This window comes from Osmia lignaria, chromosome 9 (assembly GCF_051020975.1).
Source record: "Osmia lignaria lignaria isolate PbOS001 chromosome 9, iyOsmLign1, whole genome shotgun sequence".
Taxonomy (NCBI): Eukaryota; Metazoa; Arthropoda; class Insecta; order Hymenoptera; family Megachilidae; genus Osmia; species Osmia lignaria.
Genome location: NC_135040.1, coordinates 7,391,681 through 7,407,716, shown reverse-complemented (window position 1 = coordinate 7,407,716; position 16,036 = coordinate 7,391,681). Strand labels below are relative to the sequence as shown.

General features: G+C 43.2%; 3 protein-coding genes across 23 annotated transcripts in view; 1 reads left to right on the top strand and 2 right to left on the bottom strand.

Annotated features, from left to right (window-relative positions):
- LOC117605608 (uncharacterized) overlaps positions 1–2,230 on the bottom strand; it is a 47,761-nt gene extending 45,531 nt beyond the window's left edge. Inside the window, exons 1-2 of one of the 2 annotated variants that reach the window (XM_034327136.2) lie at positions 2,009–2,230; positions 796–937 (exon numbers count right to left, since the gene is read on the bottom strand). In XM_034327136.2, coding sequence (XP_034183027.2) covers positions 796–937; positions 2,009–2,021 — 155 coding nt within the window. In that variant the 5' untranslated portion in view covers positions 2,022–2,230. The remainder of the gene's footprint in view (positions 1–795; positions 938–2,008) is intronic. The other variant, XM_034327152.2, reaches the window with a different exon arrangement.
- A 572-nt stretch (positions 2,231–2,802) lies between these two features.
- LOC143305236 (uncharacterized) lies at positions 2,803–9,979 on the bottom strand. Its single transcript, XM_076689901.1, has 9 exons — positions 9,379–9,979; positions 7,471–7,850; positions 7,164–7,386; positions 6,803–7,090; positions 6,594–6,721; positions 6,345–6,517; positions 5,916–6,285; positions 5,418–5,844; positions 2,803–5,357 (listed from the first exon to the last, which is right to left on the bottom strand). Exons 1-9 carry the CDS (start codon positions 9,464–9,466, stop codon positions 3,154–3,156), a joined length of 4,281 nt encoding a protein of 1,426 aa, XP_076546016.1. The 5' UTR covers positions 9,467–9,979; the 3' UTR covers positions 2,803–3,153.
- A 2,094-nt stretch (positions 9,980–12,073) lies between these two features.
- The window catches only part of sls (sallimus), a 133,553-nt gene continuing 129,590 nt past the window's right edge, over positions 12,074–16,036 (top strand). For 9 of the 20 annotated variants that reach the window (XM_034326909.2, XM_034326962.2, XM_034326946.2 and 6 more), the window contains exons 1-11: positions 12,077–13,015; positions 13,079–13,271; positions 13,511–13,624; positions 14,132–14,306; positions 14,383–14,483; positions 14,556–14,765; positions 14,824–15,009; positions 15,079–15,193; positions 15,327–15,568; positions 15,636–15,758; positions 15,831–16,022. In XM_034326909.2, the coding sequence (XP_034182800.2) occupies positions 12,831–13,015; positions 13,079–13,271; positions 13,511–13,624; positions 14,132–14,306; positions 14,383–14,483; positions 14,556–14,765; positions 14,824–15,009; positions 15,079–15,193; positions 15,327–15,568; positions 15,636–15,758; positions 15,831–16,022 (1,836 nt within the window). In that variant the 5' untranslated portion in view covers positions 12,077–12,830. Of the gene's footprint in view, positions 13,016–13,078; positions 13,272–13,510; positions 13,625–14,131; positions 14,307–14,382; positions 14,484–14,555; positions 14,766–14,823; positions 15,010–15,078; positions 15,194–15,326; positions 15,569–15,635; positions 15,759–15,830; positions 16,023–16,036 lie in introns of all 20 variants that reach the window. The other 11 variants (XM_034327022.2, XM_034327011.2, XM_034327068.2 and 8 more) reach the window with 9 other exon arrangements.

Genomic DNA, 16,036 nt, shown 5'->3' with positions numbered 1-16,036 from the left:
GTGAATAAGCGGCTTTAGAAGATCGGCGAGAGACAAAATATATAGAAAAACTCGCGAAACGAAGTTAGACGTCGGTGTAATTTGGCCCTCCGCGAAAATTAAGTGCGCGACAGCTCGAAATAAACTGCGTTTAATCCTTGGCACGTTTCAAGGTTTCTACGCGAAATTAGGGCCAATAGTTGAGAATGAACGATAACGTATGAACGAACATTCGTTAAATGGCAACAAACGCGTCTTACTACGAGAAGGAACAATAGAAGGGTAGATGAACTTTACTTGGATCATCGATCGCTTCGATAACTTTATCGAACTTTCGCTCCACCGATTCCTTAAAATTTCATTTCACGCTATAATTAACATCGTTACATAATTACACCAGTGCTGAGATGATATTATAGTTGGACGAGAATTTGACAGAATGAATGTAAAATTAGCAATGAAATTAGGATTGTATAACTGTTATCAAACTTGTAAGATCAGGATGTACAGTGGATCAAAGAAGTATTCTCTCTCCTTGCTTTCTTGCAATGAATTTATTTCAAAAAAATTAATATTATATTACAATATTTGTTTAATTATACCGTTTATCGAAGTATCCTTTTTTCAATCGTCAGATTATATTAAATTTATGGCACTGGTTACTAGCGATCAAGGTTTGATAAATCGAATCACGATACGTCTGACTATATACGTTAATTTTCACTGAGACGATGGGTGTGTTAATAAAAGCCGGGTTATCGCGAAACGTTACGGGTCACTGATCGCTATAGGAATGATAGAAAAATGATGACTTACAATTCGAATCGTAGCTCGTCGAAAACATCGGACCACCGTAATTTTGGTTCAAAGACGACGTCTTCGCCTGTTCGTCCCTGAACCGAAAGAACCTGGTCCGGGTCCAGCCATCGCGGCGGTCCTTTGGCTTTCGCCGTCTGATCTGTAAGCAATTACATTTTTACAAGTATTTGAAACAAAACAACGTTCTATATTTGACAAAGGGGCGGCCGGACAATGCTGGTTAATTCTACTAGTAATCGCGTCGGACTAAATATGGATATTACTACTGTGGTCACCAATATATTAAAGTCTGAGGGGTTATCAGCGACCCCAATGGTAGTCGAAGTGTCATAGCTGTTTTTATTCGGACACTTTGCAGTCTTCAACTTCAGATAACAATATTTTGTTTATTTTGCCACACGAATAATCGCCGTCTTAAATTTCAATTTTCAAGACTCGCAGACCCCTATTCTCGAAGCTCGTTAATTAATAAGGAAAAAGAAACGGCAAGCGCGTGTCGCAAGGCGGTTAAAACCGTAGGCGGAAATTTATTATTCGCGAGGCTACCTGGTATTTCGTCGCTCACGTGCTCACCAAGATGGCCACAGAAGCGTAGAGTACGCGGATGCAAAAGCCGCGGGCGTAAATATAGATACCTGTGCGGGAAGAAATCAACGGGCTGAAGGGAAATCGCTTAAGAAAATAAAACGAGACACGCTGGCTTCGAGAGGTTTTTACAATCGGTCCGTTCGACGGAAAGCTCGATCGACAGACGAAATCACGCGGAATCCGCCGCGAGTGAAATTCCGTAAGCGCGCGTATCCCTCTGGCGTAGCGGTAAATAAATACGTTAAAAAATAAACATGGCTGCAAACGCGATCCGTTTACCGCCTCGATTTCTATCTGTTTTCAACATGTGCTCCCAACGATATTCACAATTTTCTTCTTTTTCTCTTTTTTTAAACAAATTTCACATTTATTTGGTCTCCTCCAGTGTTGTCATTACATGTATCAATTTTTATATGATAATCGTATCTTCATCGCGAATTTTTAATGAAAATTAAAGAAATTGAAGATTAAGAGAAGCTTCGTGGTTCGACGTTGAAGAATAGCCACGTTTTCACGAACAAGTGGTGAGATTTTTTAGCGATCACACAACGATTCTAAACGTTTCTCGGGTTTGATGCGTATAGGAAATTTGGATCTTTTTTAGAGACGAATAAATTCTTACCTGTTAAGGTCATCTCGTTAGATGATACGAAGACCGATCCTTCCTCGCATTGACATCACTCCTGAAGAGACGAACCAACTGGAGCTTATCGTTTCGACCAGGAAGCGACCTGCACGTCCTTCCGGTCGCGAGTTCCACCTCCGGCGACCTGCTCTTCTGGTTGACCCGTGGCACGGCACACTCTGCGCCACGAAATCTGACGGCAGGAGGCCCTGCTCCGGTCTAAAATCGTCCCGACACGCCACTCTCGGCTTCGTCGTTTTAACGAAACGCGCACATGCGCTCTTTCGTTCCTCAGCATCCCCCTTTCTCTATCCCCTAACTTCTTTCTCTCTTTCTCCTCTTCACCACGCACGGACACACACACATGTACGCGTATATTACACCTCTTCACCCCGTGCTCCCTCTTTCTTTGGCCCGCTATCTATCCCTGATGTAACTTGGCGCATCGATGTTTTTTATCTTTGAATAACTTTGTCGCTCGCGGCGATTATTCCCTTTTCATTTTCCGTTTCTTCTTCCTCTCCTTCGTTTTCGTCTTCGTTTTTCTTTGCTCCGTGTGCTTTGACCGAGGCGTTTGGCGCCCACGTGCGGCGGGAGGCTTGGGTGCGAAAGGCAGTGGTTATGATTAGGAATTTTTCATTTTCTTGGACTTTTATTCGAAGAAGAATTGCCTAGCTTGGACTTGTTTGAAAATAAGAAAGATTCGAATAAGATAATTTTACTTGGTCATTCATTTTACTTTCTAATGATAGTGGGATAGGATAATAAGAAATCAATTTGAAATTCAACAGTTATGTACACATTTATTGCAAGTAAGAACATCCATAATAATAAATAAGAATAAATAATAAGAATAACAATAATTTATAATAATACACCGTTGTCGTTAAATATACTCTCTTAATACACGTTATACTATCTTTGGTACTCGTTTGTTGTAGTTGCTGAATGAAACACAATTGGCTTCTTCAACGTTCGCTTGACAAATTGCCATGATAGACTCGAGGTGAAAGGTCAAGAATCCTTTCGTCATTAAAGCATCGAACATCGAGAATCTCTTCGAGGATTATGAACTCTTTTTGTTGAAATATCTAGAATTTTCAAAAATCTCCCCTGCACTCTTTTAAAAACCTTTAAAAACGTCATTGCTTTCTTTTGGACCACCACCAGCCTCCAGAAATCTTTCCACGAATCTCGTGTTGTACTCTTCTGTAAAGAAGAAGAGCGATGAAAGGGATCGCCAAAGTCTCTTTCTTGAAGAGATAAACGTAGACAGCTGCCAACAGTAGCGTAAGGTCAGTTACGTATCCGACAGTGTTTCTGACGTTGTATTTCGCCTCGATCGCCAGTCGCTCTTCGTTCAATCTACTTTCTCTCCATGGTACTTCAGGGTAGCCCGCGGGGAATCTGCGCCTGGAGGGACGATACTTCTTGCTGTCCAAACTTCTCTGCAATCGTTCCTTCTTCAACTCGATCGGAGTCTCCGGTCGGTTTCTGTCCTTGGAACTGGACCTGGAACGCGTTCTCGAAGAGGCTCTCTTCGTCCTTCTGACGCCTTCGTCGACGGACTGCTCTCTGACGTATCGTCGATCCTCCGAACCAGTCCTGGACGGAGGTCTTCTGTCTTGCGAAGGAGCTCGAACTCTGGTCTTCGACGAGGACCTCGAAGAAGCTCCACCTCTCTCCACGGACACGTTTCTAGACCTTGGTGCTGGAGATTGGTTCCTGGAAGATGGTCGACTGATTCTCTTCTCTCCTGGCTTGGTATCCCTCGCAGGAGTGGTCCCCCGAGAACCTGAAATCCTTTTCGCTTGACCAACTTGTTCATTCTTCTTGCTCTTCACCTTCGGTAGTTGAACCTGTTGAGCTTCTCTGGTCTCTTGTCTATTACTCTTAGTCGCGAAAGCTTCTAGACGATCTTTCAGATGACTTTGCTCCTGATCCTCCGAGAAGGAGGATCTTCTGGAGCTAGCCACACTGTCGCCCAGTTTCCTCTCTTCGGAGCTTCTATAATTGAATTTACTCGAATGCTCTCTAACAATCTCCGTGTAATGATCAACCACCGCCATTCGTGCTTCGATATCATCTTCATCGACCTCTTCTTCGGAGACGTTCGACCTCATCTTCGCCTGAATCCTGCGATTCTTAGCTGCTTCACCTGCGGACAGCATGCTATCCGTGTCAGACTCCGACATCACAGGCGGTCTGATCATTTCAGCCGCAACCTGCGGCTGAATCTCTTCATCTTTGGCTACTTCTGCAGCTTGAGGAGGAATCTTCCTGATGGGTTTCTCAGGAGGAACCGGTCTTCCGAAGCTGTTCTGAGGAGCGAGTTCTTCTTTAGGTTTCTTCAGAATGGACTTAGGAACCAGATTAGTAGGGGACAATGGTGGCGCGACGGTTCTGGTAGGAGTAGGTGGAGAAACTTCCAAAATGGGTACTCTATGGGGTGGGATCGGTGGTGGTTCAGGTTCGATGTGTAAAATTGGTCTTCCCGAAGGATGATAAGTGTCTTCTTCCTCTAGCACCTGTCTGGCGAGAATCCTTGCCTTCAGAAGCTTCAAATCTTCGCTATCAGCACTGCTCATCTCTTCGGATGATTCTTCAGAGGTCTCGATGCTTTCTTCTTCCTCCTCTTCTTCCATCTCTTCTTGTTTCGTGTCCTGTTGTAAGATTGGTAGAGACTCTGGAACCACCCCTCTGTTTGATACACTCTCTTGATTGGTGCTACTCTGCCAGGGTATCGATTTGTCTTCGTTTATTCTCTCGACCAATGGTACGTTGGCGTCGTGCCACCTGCGCAGTTGGGTCGCTGAGTCCTCCTCCTTGTCCAGCGCCCAAGGATGAGCCACAGGTGTCTCTGTGTCATTGGGCAGATTTGGATCGGATCTTGCTTCGATATCGGCTAACAAAGAGGGGGTTACAAGTTTGATGGATGTCTTCATGGTGTCCGCTTCGCTGGACCTCCTGCGATTCTTCTTCGGCTGCCAGGTGATCAGATTCTGAGGAACTACCGCAGGGTTGGACATCCGTCGTCGAAGGGATAATAATCGATCTTGGGTATCTTCGATGTCTTCTGCTTTTGTTTCGACGGTGGATGCCAGTTCTCCTGTCTTTCTTTCGAGCTGGATCTTTCTTTTACCCACTTCGGAAGCCTCTTCAGCTGCTACCGCTTTGTAGAAACGCTCCATCGCTCGTTCGTGAAGTAGCTCCGTCGAACTGACCGCTTCGCGAAGGGTTTCTACCACCTGGTGCTCGAGGCTGAATAATTCCGGAAGGGACAGCGACATCGGGGGTGGTATCAGGTCTTCCATGTCTTCCGTTTCCTCCGCCGCCTGTCTGGTGTCTATCGAATGAGAAATTATGATCAATATCAATCGATATTAATATCCTATGGTAATCTTACCTGACGTCTTCCGCCTGCCATCGATGTCCCTGTACTTCTTGCCCTGATCTTGGTCCTCTGGATACAAAACCAACATAAACTCCGAACTTCCATGGAGAACACTCTCGTCGTCCTCTCTGGGAGTAGTAGGCGATCCTGGTTTATCCACGTCCAGTGAATTACTCTTGACGAGCGGTGGTTGTGGTTCATCAACGGTGGCCTGTTGTTTTTTCAGGATTAAGTTCAAAGACGGTCGAAGACGCGACGAAGTTAAGGAACCTTCTTCCTCTCGTTGCTCTTGAATTTTCGGCATCGATAACGGAGACATGCTACGTTCCCTGGGTATGGAAACGGATCTCGACCGCGATTCTCTGAATATCGCACGTCGGCTGGATTCGTCCATCGCGGGGGGTGGCGAGACTGTTACCCTCGTGGGTTTCTCCTTGCTCTGATTTAAAATTTATAACAATGTAGGTGGCTGTTGATTTAGCACCTTAATTATTATTCTAAATAACTCACTTGATTAACTGGCGCTGCTACAGGAACACTAGGACGATCCGAGTGATTCTCGACACGATTCTCGTGTTTCAAAGTGGAATGATCCCTCGATCTGGCCGGAGGAATGGGCGCCTCCGAATTGTCTAAAGTGTCCAGCGCGAAAGTGACCCTGCTGTCCGCTCTGGATGGTCTTCCTGTCAGCCTCTGTGCGGACGACGACCGATTACCCGGACCAAAACGTAGGTCATCGTCTTCGTCCCGGTTTCGTGACTCCTCCCTTGTCAAACTTCTGGTTCTTTGAGCAGGCACGGCGAAACTCACCTCCCGTTTCTCTCGCGATCTGATTTCTCTGTGGCTCTGTGATTTTCCGCTCAACGAGGGCGTCATTATCCTGGATATCAAAGAGAACGTATCAGATTTTTGTTTAACTGGAATTAATAACAAGCGTACCCTCTTTTTAAGTCTGGAATGAAAATTACGTCGCTCTCCTCGCTAGGCTCGCTCACGCCGTACGGATTTTCAGCTTTTACTCGAAATTTATATTCCGATCCCTCGATCAATTCCGATAACGTCGCTTTGGTTTGTCTACTGGTGGTCGCCTTCAACCATACATCCCAGCCAATCTGTCGAACGATTTCTGATAGTCAATCAATAAGAATTTTATTTTCTACGAATACAACGTACGATTGTATCACTTACCCTGTAATACTCGACGATGTATGTGCCTATCTTGCAACCACCATCGTCTTCAGGTTCTCTCCACGATAGAGACACCGTTCTACCTAAGGTCATTGTGACCATTGCTTTTCCTGGTGCAGCTGGTCGATCTAGAAATAAAAGAATTTCCATTTTCATCCCTTTCAAGATGATTCTGTATCTTAATGGTATTTAGTAAAATTTATAACAACCTGTAACAGTGACCAGAAACGAGGATGTGTCTTCCCCAAGTTTATTCACAGCTTTGACAGTGTATTCTCCTCTGTCTACGCGTTTCGCATCAGGGATCTTCAAGACTGATTCACCGTCCATCGTTTCGAAAATATGCCTCTGGTCGTGGGCAATGATTTCTCCATCATGGTACCAAATTACAGAAGGCGATGGTCTTCCAGCTAACGACACTTTCAATCTGATCGTTTCGTCTTGCTCGAAAAGGAGACCATCTTCGTACTGGCGTGGAAGTCGTATTTTCGGAGGAGCTATAATATTATTTACGTTTATCAATAATTTTTTTAAAATTTCTTTTTCTTAATTTTTAATCGAATACCACACCTTCTAAAACCAATCTTGCTTTGGTACTAGTGTGTCCAGCTCTATTGGTAGCAGTACATTTTATTTCACCCTCGTCGTTGAGGGCAGTTTGATGGATCAAGAGAACGCTTCTACCACTGTCGGTGATGATTCTTGTCCTCCTGCTGCTGAAGATCTCGAAGCCATCTTTGAACCACGAAATCTTCGGCAGAGGTGAACCAGTGAATCGTACCGCAAACTCAGCCTGCAGATTGGAACAAATGAAAAGATTCTTCAAATCATTTAAATTTCTTTGAGATAAAAAAACGAAGCTCCATGATAAATTAACCTGTTCATTTTCCAAAACGACCGTATCCTTCAGTTCTTGCTCGAAATACGGCGCCGAGGAGGCGGACCTTTGCAAGGTCACCGTTAGAGCGTCGGAGATCTCGCTGGGTCGCGACAGACCCACCGCGTTCTGAGCCCTGACCCTGAACTGGTAGCGCCACCCTGGTTCGAGGCCGCTCAAGGTCAGTTCCGGGAAGGTGCAAAGTGTCGGTGTACTTCGCACCCAATGCTGCGAACCGAGCCTTCGATGTTCAACCAGGTAGCCGAGAATGGCCGAGCCACCGTTACTCGGTGACCTTTCCCAACGAATCGCGACCACATCCGGTTGAGATTCGTCCGCTCCTGGTATTAAGATCGGTTTCCCTGGTGGAGCTGGAAGTCCTGAAATGGTATGCGATTAAATCAGCCTTTTCTTTTTCTTCATTTAAAAAAAAAGAAGAAATGAGGGACCATTTATGAAATATGATTGACACGGTAGTTAAAATTGTTAAAAGCGTGAACACTTTGCATTGGATATTTTTCATTCAATAATGCGCTATTTTTAACATTTCTGAGCATCGTTTTAGGAACAATGCTCGGTGCATTATGTATATTTTAGACCGACGGCGCGGCGTGACGATGCTCAGACGGCGAATATAAAGGAGTACGCTGGTTAATAAGTTCACGGAAAGCTCGCACGTGCCAGAATGTTGCTCACGTACAGATGTGTAGAATACACGATCTCTAACACAGGTCCGCAGGTGGCGCTCCCAAAATAAAATTTGAAACGTTTGGCAACCGGTGGGGCCATTGCTGTGCTGTCCTCAGGCTAGGAAAACTATGCGAGACTCTGAGCCGACATCGGACACCGGTTCGGCGTGTCTTCGATACTCTCGGTACAACATACCTATCGTTTCAACATCGATAAAAGAAAGTTGTCTTTCATTGCAGTCATATGCGTTTCCAGCGAAAAGAAAAAGAAGAGATAAAGAAGTTTGCTCTAAAATATGGTGAATTCAATTGTAATTAATTTCTTCTCTAATGATTTTTTAAAATGAAGTTCTTTGACAAATATTTGGGGTGATCCATCTCAAACATGATTGAATATGATAAGGTAAGGTGTTAAAGGAATTTGTAAAAAAACGTCCATATAGGAACGTGTTTTCATTTCATACTCCTGGATCTATCGTTTATCAGACCCAAGTATCATCTATTAAAATAAACACCTTCGAAACGCCAGTTAATTTTGGATTACCGTTTGATACGATAGTAAATAAACGATTTCCAGATACACCTCCATTACCCATTGGTGAAACTACATTGTACCATTAACAATCCTTAACTTTTTTGCTACATTTGTGTATACATTTTGAAGTAACGAGGGTGCTATGAAAATTTTAGCGTCAAGTTAAACAGCGTGATAAAATTGAGAAAGCAGAAACTGGTCATAGGGAAAGGATTAAAAGCTCCATGATAATTGCACCAGGTGAATGAGAATCATCTCCCTATCGCAAGAAACCCGCTAATTATCTCTGCTCGTCCATTACCGATCAGTCAAACGTTGCGTGAGCTTGACAGATCTGTCGGCAGAAGCAGCCTAATTTTAGCCATCATCCCACTATCGAAGCAAGCCAATCGTGAGACGAGCCGAAGCATCGCTACCGGAAACCACCGAACGAAGCCTACGGTCACGCCGGAACACACCATACACTCCTCGATTAGAAGGATCTTCTCATAAAAAAGAAAAATCATTCCTCAGAGGACCCGAAGATCCTCGACAATACACGAACGAACGTCACAAGCAGCTTGAAACTTCCAATCGTATCGTGTCTCGATCAAAATGGCGATCGGCTCAGCTGACACATCCACCCCTCGATCATTCCGATAAATCATCCAGTCGAAGAGCGATGATTTGGATAAAGGTGTATACCTGATCCCTCCCAACGCGGTCTCCTGTTGGTACCGCCGACTTGTAGGCTGCTCTTCGAGTAGCGACTCTTCGCGGTCGCGTTGCCCATGATCGTTCCCTCCTCTTCCTCTTCCACGTCGAGCCTGGCTCGACGATCACTTCGTTCCTGGCCAGTTTTTCGTTCGTTTTTTAACCACGAACACGAAAAGGAACGCCATCGATCGCGACGATGAAGAGGATCCGATCGACGACGAAGGAGCTACGCCTCGTACTGTCTCGCGCGATGAAGAGCGAAAGGGAATAGGACGATGAAGAGAGAAAGAGAATTCGTCTGGATATAGCACGAGGCTCGTCGGTGCTGCACTGGCGGAGATCTCTTGGTAGCCGACGACCGTGGCGACGCCAGGCCTCTTCGGGCTTCCTCTTCGGGCTATCTTCGTCCCGCCCTATGCTTTTTCTTTCTTTCCCTCAGTATTCGGAAATCATCCGCGATTCTCGAGCATCCGTCTCGTCTGTCGTTGTTGATCGTTGTTGGAAGTGACTGAATCTTCGTTTGATCATTTTCTTTCGTTATGTAATCAATGGCCGAGAGTAGATATCGGACTTTGCTGACACCAGGTGACTTCAGCGGCCGGGCGATGATCTATCAGAGAACGCGGGATCGATTGATCGATTACGAGTTTGATTTTGGATAGGTAGACGGCTGGTTTAATTAATAATTAGCAGAAGGAAATTAATTTTGAAGACACAAATTTCAATTTGGAAATTTTCTGAATAAGAGAAATCAAATACACATTTTCAATATTTTTTCAATCGATGATCGATTGATCAAGTCACGAACTTGAAATTTTCGCTGACATAAAGAGGTGAACGCGTTCGTGACGTCAGTGTCCGATATCCTTGCGCTCTGATCTACCTTCCACTTTCTTGCTCTACACCTTTGTTTCTCGTTTCTTTCGATACTCCCACTGGAATGTATCATATGCTTATATTTACAGAGGCACACCTTACTTTTCACGGCGTTTGGTCAACGCCGGTCACCGACCTTGCTCGAGCGTGTCGCTAAAGCAATAAACTGCTTTTAAATATTGTATTGATCGTTACAGAGATCTCATGGCAGTCATTAGTTGTATCAGACCTCGCTGTACAATCATATTTCAACCCTGAAGAGAAGGAAAGAATTTTTCAAACGCTTTCCTTCTTACATTTCCATTTCTAATTATTCCATAGACGAAGTCACAAAATTTTAATTAATTCAAATTTATTCTTCAATACCTTTTCTGGTAAAGCGAAAACACTCGAAGAAATGTTCGTTAATACAAGATCAAGGTTGAAATCATGATACCTGAGGACATACACAAGTGTATCGAATCGACGAAAGAATTTGAGGTTTCGTGCTGAACAAGGTTCAACCGTCCTTCGTGGTCGTATCACATGCCTCAAGGTGGGACGATGCGGTATCTCGTACCAGTGACCGAAGACGGTACTGGTTTCTTACGGTGTTCGCTAAAAAGCTCTTTCAAAAATTAACACGCGTGATCCATTTGTAATATAATTTCATCAATTATCAACTATCGATGATCGCAATTGACGAGCTTTAAAAACCATGGAACACAAAAATTTGCGTATTTGATTTAACCGGAAGGAGAGGCGAATCGTGCTTATAAATCATCCAGAAGAGAAATATTCCACGTCACGTGTACGAGAAACATCTCGTCCCTCAGACGCCGGTGATTTCATCGCTCGTGACCTCTTCTTTTTGCCGGTCTATGCTTTCGTGTCCTCTTTTGCATTCCCGTACTTTCGTGATAGGAACCGTGTGCCAACTCCAATTATCCCATGCGAGAGACGGTATTAATTAGCGATTTTTCATCGGACGCCACGTTTTCCCGGTGAATACGAAAGAGGACGGGAGGGAAGAGGGTATGAAGAAGTCGCGAAGGCGGGAAAGGAGAGAAGGAAGAGGTACAAGGAAGAGAATGGAGAAGGGGAAGACGGTTAATCGGTGCCAGAGTACCGTTGTACCTGAATGGAGCAACGAGAGATGGCTTTCGGTTTCCCTGCAGCCTCCGTCGCAGCTGCAGCTCCACGTCTTTCCACGTACGCGACACGTGGTTGCGCTCGTGTGTGCACGTGAAAGCAGTCGCGACACTTTACACTCTTTTTGTTTTTTCATTCGTCCTGCCCCCGTGTCAACCGTATTTCCGCGTGCGTTTCCGCCATGGCGAGGACCGTTTTCGAGCCACGTGCACCTGCAGGCCGCGCGACTCGCCGTTGAACAGCTGCCGTAGTTTCCCGGTAACGCGTCGATGATCGCGATGAAACCGATCGTTTCTACTCGATCAACCTGGTTAAAGTGGTCTCGCTTCGTTTGCCGTTGAATACATCAGGTTTGACGAGTCGGTTCAGTGGGCCTCGTTCAACCGACTGGATAGAACGAATTTCATGGTTTTTAGTGATTCACGTGCCGATGGAACATTTCGTTTAACGGGATAAACGTGAAGTTAAACTGTACACCGTTGAATGCTTCGGGTTTGAAGAAGCGGTTCAGCGGATTTGTTCCGAATTCACTGGTTGAATTTCGTGGTTTTTTCTTGTGGCTGTGATGACGTGATTCTTGTGCTATGGAAAATTTGGATTTTTTATATTTGATGACATAGAAGATTCATTCATTTTTAATTGAAGATTTTTAATTATTGCACGAATAAAATAATCAATTCATGTCCATAGATTATATTAAGGTGTCGATAACTGTGAATCATTCATCATCGAATGATTCTTTATCACCTGTTAAAGTAAAACATTTATCACTCGACACAATTCATTTCTAATTAAACACTTTCCTCGACGAATGATTAGTTGGTCAAGGTTCAGCTGGAAAGGTGCGACAGTTGTCTCGAGGAGTATTTAACTTTCACTGTGCTTCAAATGCAAATTACGAAACTCTATTCAATCCATTCTTTCCGTCGTTTGGGAAAAATGAATTTCTCGGCTATGGGTTTGGTCCACACGCGCGTACCTGCCGCGGTATGCAAAACCGCGAAGCCGTTTTTACACAGTCAACGAACCTGATCGCGTGTAACACAATTCCGTCGATCGTTCGTGACACCGATCGTTTACCTGGTCGATTCAGCGTCTACTGTTACATGCCCAGGACGTTCCACTTTCTATGAATCGCAAGAATTCCGTCAAAGTCGCGGTTTAACCCTTTCGATACTGCGAATATGTAACTAAGGTATTTCGAATTACCTGTAAATTGGCTGACTATTATTCATTTTTCTAATTGGAAATAATACGTTTTCAAAGGGCTTAAAACAGTGGCCCTTTTAATTTCCAAATGAAATTTTGGAATTTTTAATTTCGGAAGAATCGATAGTGTTATGCATTCTCATGGTTCGTACATGGAAAGGGTTGTCTTCCAAAGTATTTTCTCTGCATTCGATGCGATGAAATAGCGATTGAAAGATTCAATCATGCCCACGAAGAGTGTGGAGGCGGTGGAGATTTTGGAAGCCCTCGAATCGAAGCTCGCGTACATTCCAGGAGGAAGAGATCCAGAAGGAAGACCCTTGATCGTGGTCAACGTTCCTTCAGAACTGCAACCGAACACGAAACCATGGCTGGAAGCTTTGATCGCGTACTTCCTGTCGATCTTTAGGTAATTATTTATATTATCCGATCGTAAAGTACCATCTATGACAGTCGGTCCGATTATTATCAGCGAAGAAACGAAGAAAGCTGGTTTGGTTCTGATCGTGGATGCGAGAAGAGGTGCATGGCGCGTTGCAAGGTCCTGCATCAGACTGTCTATGCTACTTTTCGGATCATTCGCAGCTTCGGTCATCGTTCTGAGACCTGATGGTTTCTGGGATAAAAGGGTGGACAGTTGTACCAAGTCCCATAAAGAAGGCGAGGTTGGTATTTTATTTAAAAAAATTTTTATTCTATTTTTAAAGCAATAATTTACGAACTAATCAATTTAATTGAACGTTCGATAATTGGAAAACATGTCAAGAATACTCGTTCTAAGTTGAGCTATCCTCTTGTACCTGTCGAAACGGTTTCATTCGACAAAACCATGAAAACGACAAGTTAATCGTGAGTTTCTTGCAGCGTCCGTGATGTGAATTAATTCACCTCGTTGTTGTTTCAGCCGACGTACCTCACTCTGACGAGGCTTCACCTTCACGTTGATTTTGCTCAGCTGCCGTACGAGCTGGGTGGTAATAAACTTTACGATCACGCTGAATGGATTCAAAAACGTGTGGTAATTCCTGATAAGCTATAATCTACATTTAATCGAATCGTTTTAAGACATACAGTCAATTACGAAAGTCTTCGTACACCGTTTAAAACAGAATACCTCATTTCAAATTGGACCAAATGATTTGAGGCTTTTAGAGAAGCTATAAAAATTAATTAAAAAAAATTTTTTGAATTGCCTTTTACTATTTCTTTTCCGATTTCGAGAAATTGTAATTTTTTAAAACGATTTTAGTAAGTTAATTTGTATAGCTTCTCGAGAAACCTCAAGTCATTTGGTCCAATTTTGGTCTATACTTTTTGGACCCACTGTAGCTGAAAGAGAACCAACATTACTATCAACATTGAATTAGACACAGTTGCAACTGATTATGTTCGCTTTCCTAGAAAGCGTGCAATTATTATTTATAGAAAGAGTGCAACTACTTTCACTATAATGGATGATCATCTCAATCAAACAGTCATGGACTGTTCCATTTGCAAGTACCAAGATATTCATTATTTTCCTCAGAAAATAGAAGATTACTGCAAAGAAGCGTCTGATCTAGTGTCCAAGATGACTAACTTGCACCAAAGATTAATCAGCCTCGATGGTTTTCGAATGTCGGAATCGGATGATGATTTGGAGTCGTATTGGGGGATGAGCAGTGAATTAATATCAATCGCGCGACACATTCTTCAATCAGGTGAAATCTTGTGGTTTACACTGATAGTATTTTATAAATTTTTATACAACTTTAATTATTCGTCCCGTCTATTCAGGTAGAAATTTAGTGAGCTCGATGAGCAGAGAAACAGCGAAGGATATTTTAGACACAACGCGAAGGATCCATGAGCTCATCGATTCCATTGAATTAAAACAGGTGCCATGTTCGACCAGAAACTTGTTTGTATTTACGGAGAAAAATATAAAGTCGATGCTTTGTATTTTTCAGGTGGATATCGAAAACTCTTGGTCGGAAATGGAGAGGAATTTGGACACAGCCAGGGTAATCGGTGATCTTGAGAAGGGTGTGTCCCGGGTCACTGATTGGATCCTTGGACCAGCCGATGCGATGTTAAATTCTTGTTGCCAAGTTGGATTCGACGTATCTTCTTCCGAAGAACTTCGCAGACGACACGAGGAACTGGAATTGGAGTGCAGGGTAAAGGCACAGAAATTAAACATAGTTATACTTTACCTTAAATTTATCTTAATCTTAGGAGACATATGGGAGATACGCAGAATTGCTTCACAAAATAGATAGTCTACCAAGCACTCGATTGTCGGAAGATCTAAAATCTCAACGAGACTTCATGGATTTCGTGTGCAGAAGTTTCGCAAACAGACTGGAAAGACGACGAAACGTGTTAATTACTTCGCAAAGATTCTTCAGACTAGTTTCCGAGGTACATCTTCTGAGAACGAAGGGAAACACTCTTAAACATACTCGGTTTTTATTCTCTTTCTGTTTGCAGTACTTTGACAAAACGAGCGAAGTGTTCGACAAGTTGGTGATGGGTAACAGGACCCATGATTTTTCTCAGGCTACTGCAAATCTTATGAAACTGGAACAGAGTCAAGCGATTCTAGGTAAATAATAAATTTTATCATTAAATTGAATTATAATTATATTACATTAAATCAGACTTAAGCAATAATTATAATTAAATTATATTAAATCAGATTTAATATTTACAATTCTTTTATTAAATATCTTTTATAGAAACGTTGGAACGTGAATTGGTAAAGGAAGGTGAAAAATTATCAGACATTCTCTCGATGCCTGTGAAGGATGCTCTTGGTAGAGACGTGCAAGTCGACTATGGTGAAGATATAGTAAACGTTCGAGATATTTTAGATGCAACAAATGCTCGGAAAAATATTTTCAACGATAGCGTTGAATTACAGAAATTGTCTCTGAAACAGATCGCATTGATATACACTTACGAGAACGACGCCGAGCAGGTGACAATACAGTTGCCAAATATTCGCAATTCAATGCTCCAATTTATTCATAGAAATCAATTTTCAGGCAGTTAAATGGTTGAACGATTTGTACGAAGTTCTACTGAAAAATCATATGGAAATAGGATGCAATGCTATTGAAATACAGTCACAGAAAAAGGAACATCAATCGTTTCAGGAAACTGCTAAAGTATGCAATTATGATAAGTAATTATAATTTCGGAGCTGTGGAGGTATCTCATTTCTGGGTTAAAATTTTTAGGGAACCTACGATTATGGTTGTCAATTGGTGAACGGAGCACGAGTGCTGAGGTTGTCCTGCAGGTTGCCTCTGGAAAGTAATGCAAGTCTGTTCTCAAGGCTGCGACAAGCTTGGAAACAGCTTCGTTCCGTTGGTCAGGAACAATTAACGAGACTGAGAGTGTGTGCTGTCTTTCACCGAAGCGTCGAAGATGTAGGCACAGTGAT

Coding starts and splice junctions, on each gene's coding strand:
- LOC143305236 (XM_076689901.1), bottom strand. CDS start 9,466: ATGGGCAACGCGACCGCGAAGAGTCGCTACTCGAAGAGCAGCCTACAA. Junction 7,851..9,378: donor ACCGCGTTGGGAGGGATCAG/GTATACACCTTT, acceptor ATACCATTTCAG/GACTTCCAGCTCCACCAGGG. Junction 6,286..6,344: donor ATTCCAGACTTAAAAAGAGG/GTACGCTTGTTA, acceptor TTTGATATCCAG/GATAATGACGCCCTCGTTGA.